General features: G+C 46.0%; 1 protein-coding gene across 2 annotated transcripts in view; it reads left to right on the top strand.

Annotated features, from left to right (window-relative positions):
• LOC119331646 (wall-associated receptor kinase 3-like) overlaps positions 1-4,283 on the top strand; it is a 6,476-nt gene extending 2,193 nt beyond the window's left edge. Inside the window, exons 1-4 of one of the 2 annotated variants that reach the window (XM_037604804.1) lie at positions 39-194; positions 1,480-2,382; positions 2,500-2,670; positions 2,842-4,283. In XM_037604804.1, the coding sequence (XP_037460701.1) occupies positions 1,569-2,382; positions 2,500-2,670; positions 2,842-4,034 (2,178 nt within the window). In that variant the 5' untranslated portion in view covers positions 39-194; positions 1,480-1,568 and the 3' untranslated portion in view covers positions 4,035-4,283. Of the gene's footprint in view, positions 1-38; positions 195-1,479; positions 2,383-2,499; positions 2,671-2,841 lie in introns of those variants that run through there. The other variant, XM_037604803.1, reaches the window with a different exon arrangement.
• Positions 4,284-4,775: the final 492 nt, after the last annotated feature.

Below are 4,775 nucleotides of genomic sequence, written 5' to 3'. Positions count from 1 at the left end.
CGCCGGCGAGATGCCCGGCGCCACCTGCTCCACCTCCGGCGAGTTCCGGCAGCCGGCGCCGGCACGTCGGATCCGAGTATCCGGCGCTGGCCGCCTCCTCCGGCGTCACGCGCAGTCCGCCCTGCCGCTCCCCCGCGGCCGTATTCGGCCGATGCGCCGTTCTACGCTCAGGGCTACCAGACCCTCCCTGTAAGGTACGGCGAACCCTAGTAACGCATACTACACAACGCCGATTCAGGCGATTTTATTTATTCTTGGCTGGAGAATTCGTCTTGTGTCGTTGACCTGCTGCTGACTCCGAGGTTGAAGAAGAACTTTAGCTCGTCCAATTCGAAACTGTCTTTTTTACAAGAAAATTGGGGCGTAATGGAAGCACACAATATAGATAATTCGTACATTTTGCGTTGCTTGAACAATAATAGAATCAGTTTGCTGTGTGCGGTGATCTTTTAGTTTACTACTGCCTTAGATACATTCGTGCGAAACAGGGGGAGAAGCCTCTTTTATGCACTTAATGGTTGAGCTGAGATGGAGATTTCAGAGTCAGGAAGCAATCGCGAAGCAGTGATATGAAGAAATAGGCGGTGCCAAATAGGGATTAGAGTGTTATTCTGTTATATGGAAGGTTATTTCTCAAATAAAGAAGAGTGGTTCAAGATGTAAAATAGAACGGAAACATGAAAAGGGGGACAGCAGCAAAAACATACAATATAAATCACTAAAAATGAAAATGATGTATCATAGTGGGCAAGAATGTGCTGATCCTATCTCCACCCACCAATTGTGCCATTTTAGCTTTATTCAAATAGAGCAACAAACGGGATTGTATTTAATTATTTTTCTGATATATTTTTTCCATATCAAGTACACATGCACTTAAGATTTTAAAATTGATGTCGATAAATAATTAATAGAGGTGCTTCGTCTGAAAAGTCTCATATGAAAACCCAAATGACAGATAAATACAAACCCAAATGACAAATAAATACAAATCAGAGGTAGTACCTTCCCTACAGTTTCTAGAACGAGAACATAAAGAAGCATGGAGTCTGAATTGTTATTCTTGTTTCTTTTTTATCTATACCAAATTTGAATTTAAACGATGGCAAAAGATTTGAAATCAGAAATAAATTCAGAAACCCATGCAGAGTTTATGTTTAATTTTATATAAGAGGAAATTAACTCTATTTTCTTCATCCAGTTCAGATATTGCTGGGTCAAAATATTTGTAGTTGTGGGATCAAACTTAATTGACTACTCAGCTGTCCTGTATGATTGGGGCTGTAAGGGATTTTACTTAAATGATGTTTGGACTGGAGGAATGGCTTTGACATATTTTGAAATAAATTAAATATTTCTTATTGACTTGTATGATGTATTATGAATCTTTTATTTTCTGGGGGCCATATCACTAATATAACATGCATCTAGCCCACATAGATCGGTATGTATATGACATCTCTTGGTCATTGCCTACAGGTCAGAAGCTCTTACTACTTGTTGCTGCCACCCTAGTCCTACATCATAGTACTACCACCTATGTCGCTGCGTCTGCTGGGAGCATCAGCATGGCCTGGCCTGGCTGCCCAGATAAGTGTGGCAACGTCAACATCCCATACCCGTTTGGTACCAGAGAAGGCTGCTTTCGAGAACCCTTTAATGTCACATGCAATGAGACCGGGGCGTATCTGGCCTCAACCGAAGTTAGGGTACTGGACATCAATCTTACCATGGGTGAGATTCGTGTTCTGAACCCACACATATCATGGGAATGCAACTACACCAACGGCACCAGTGGCAACGGTTCGGATGGCTTAAGCCTTGATCCTTTTCATAAGCTTTCCAACACCAAGAACAAGTTGATATCGATCGGTTGTGCTACACTTGGATTGATCTTAGGAGTCACCAAGGGCAAGAACCAGCTTGAGTTCCCCATTGTTAACACATGCTATTCAGTCTGCACTGATGCAAATAGCGTGGATGATAGCACAAAGTGCATTGGCATGGGTTGCTGCCAAACCCCCTTGCCAGGAAACATTAGCTCCTTCAACACCGTATCTTCATCATTAACATTTAAAAACTCTACAAGCCAGCCTTCCCGCCCGTGCAGCTACTCATTCGTCGCTGAGGAGGACCGGTTCAAGTTCGATCGTTCATATGTCATCTCTACAAATTTCTTAAATAAATATACAGATGGGGTCCCTTTGGTACTTGATTGGGTTGTTGGTGATGAAAGTTGTTCGGAAGCCACCAAGATGGGATCACAGTATGCCTGCAAAGACATGAACAGTAAATGTGTCGATGTGTCCAATGGCCCTGGATACCGCTGCAACTGCTCTGAAGGTTATGAGGGTAATCCCTATCTACAAGGAGGGTGCCAAGGTACATATATGTGTCTCACAGAATCAGCCTACACTCTCTGTTCTATCAGCTTTATTTGTGGAATGGAATATTCTTTTTATCCATGTTGACATTCTCCTCACTTCCTTGAAATGACAGACATCAACGAGTGTGAACCTCCAAACCAGTCCTTGTATCCTTGCCAAGGTAAATGCACAAATACCGTTGGAAACTACACCTGTTTCTGCGCATCAGGATTCAGGAGCGATGATCCAAAGAGCATACCCTGCGTTCCCGCTGACCCAAAGAAAGCTCTTAAGGTGGTCTTAGGTAATGAGATTATTAGCAATCAAAATATTTTGTACCAATTATACAAGTCCAAGTATAGTTTATATACATGTCATATGGCAAAGCAATGGGCAATATGTTGCACTGGTTTTTAGCCAAATGTGGGCACTGCCGCTAGTTGAACTGATGGTAATTAACTGTCATGATTTTCAGGCATATCCTTCAGTGCCATCTTCCTCATGGTTTGTATCTTTGCTCTACGAGCTGAGTACCAGAAAAGGAAGCTTGCGAAGGAGAAGGACAAGTTCTTTGATCAGAATGGTGGTCAGATATTATATCGCCAAATTATGTCAAAACAAGTCGACACACTGAAGATATTCACTCAAGAAGATCTGAAGAAGGCTACAAACGATTTTGACAAGAGCAGAGAACTGGGCAGGGGTGGTCATGGCACTGTCTACAAGGGCATTCTGAAGGATGACAGGGTAGTGGCCGTGAAACGCTCAAAGATAATGAACGTGGCCGAAACTGATGAATTTGTGCAGGAGATTATTATACTTTCACAGACCAACCACCGGAATGTGGTCAGGCTTCTAGGGTGTTGCTTGGAAGTGGAGGTCCCCATACTGGTCTATGAATTCATCCCAAATGGCACTTTGTTTGAGTTCATCCATCGTAGCTATGGGAGTCCACCTCCCTCACTGGACACCCGTCTCAGGGTCGCTCAAGAATCTGCCGAAGCACTGGCGTATCTGCATCTGTCCATGAACCACCCTATAGTGCACGGGGATGTCAAGTCTATGAACATTCTCTTGGACGACAACTACATGGCCAAGGTGACTGACTTTGGGGCATCAAGGACACTCCCCAAGGACGCGGCCCAGTTCATGACATTGGTGCAGGGCACCCTGGGTTACCTGGACCCCGAGTACCTGCAGGAGCGGCAGCTGACAGAGAAGAGCGACGTCTACAGCTTCGGGGTTGTGCTGCTGGAGCTGATCACAGGGAAGACGGCTATCTACAACGACGGGCCCAAGGAAGGCAAGAGCCTTGTTTGGTCCTTCCTGCTCGCAATGAAGGAGGAGAGCCTCGAGGACATCCTGGACCCGAGCATCGTGCGCGCGGGGACGGAGACGCTGCTGGGAGAAGTGGCCGAGCTGGGGAGGATGTGCTTGGGCCCCATTGGTGAAGAGAGGCCTTCCATGACCCAGGTGGCTGACAGGCTGAAGGCTCTTCGAAGCACCTGGAGGGAAGAACTGGTGCTGGACCGTGCCGTAACGGAGCATATGGTCGTGCACATGCCACCTGCAGCAGCTCCGATGCCTTGGGATCTCGCGTCGTCGTCGTCGGGAGCCCCCTCGACGGTGCCGTACATGTCTGGAATGGCCATAGAGGCTCCCAGATGATATAGTTTCATCTGATCCCTCCTTTGGAGAAGTAGTGCCAGGAGAAAGTGTGTGCCTTAGAGCCTTAGAGCTTCATGGTTTATAGTGTCCAGCAGATATGTACAGGTAGCTGTGCTGTGTTAGAGGTACCAATTACTATGTAAGTACAGGTTGGAATTTGTTGTGTGTTCAGTGTTGTGTGTTTCTGTGTGGAGTTGTCCATGACATTTGACTTGTCAGTGTGAAGGAGCACAAAAATCTAGTTTCCAGTATGAGAATTCTCATGCAGTGTTGTTCAACTACGCATTGGAATTTGTTTTGGTGGTGAGGTCAGCTCGGTCCGTCGGCCGGCACTGCAGTAATCATAATTTTGAACTGGACCACTGGAGTAATCATAAACTGCAGTCAAAGAGAACAATTGTACTGCAGTCTCCTAGAAATTGTACTCTTACCCATACTCCCGGTTTGATTGACCGAACACTGTTACTCCTCTGCTTCAAGATCCTCTTCTCGCAGCTCCTTGGCAGTAAAAACCAAATCTTGGGCAGCGGCAATGCAGTTAAGGTGACGGAACCTAAACCGGCAGATATCGAGGTAGGGGATCCTAAGCTAGGAGTCTAGGAGCGACGGTAAGAAGGACACAGGAGGACACATGATTTATCCAGGTTCGGGCTCTTCCAGTGGCGGAGCCAAAACTTTTGTGAAGTCTGGGCAAATTTGAGACTGAGTGTCGAACCTAGAAACCAAAATCGGGTGTTCGGA

This window comes from Triticum dicoccoides, chromosome 7A (assembly GCF_002162155.2).
Source record: "Triticum dicoccoides isolate Atlit2015 ecotype Zavitan chromosome 7A, WEW_v2.0, whole genome shotgun sequence".
Lineage (NCBI taxonomy): Eukaryota > Viridiplantae > Streptophyta > Magnoliopsida > Poales > Poaceae > Triticum > Triticum dicoccoides.
This window is presented reverse-complemented; position numbering and strand designations above follow the sequence as displayed.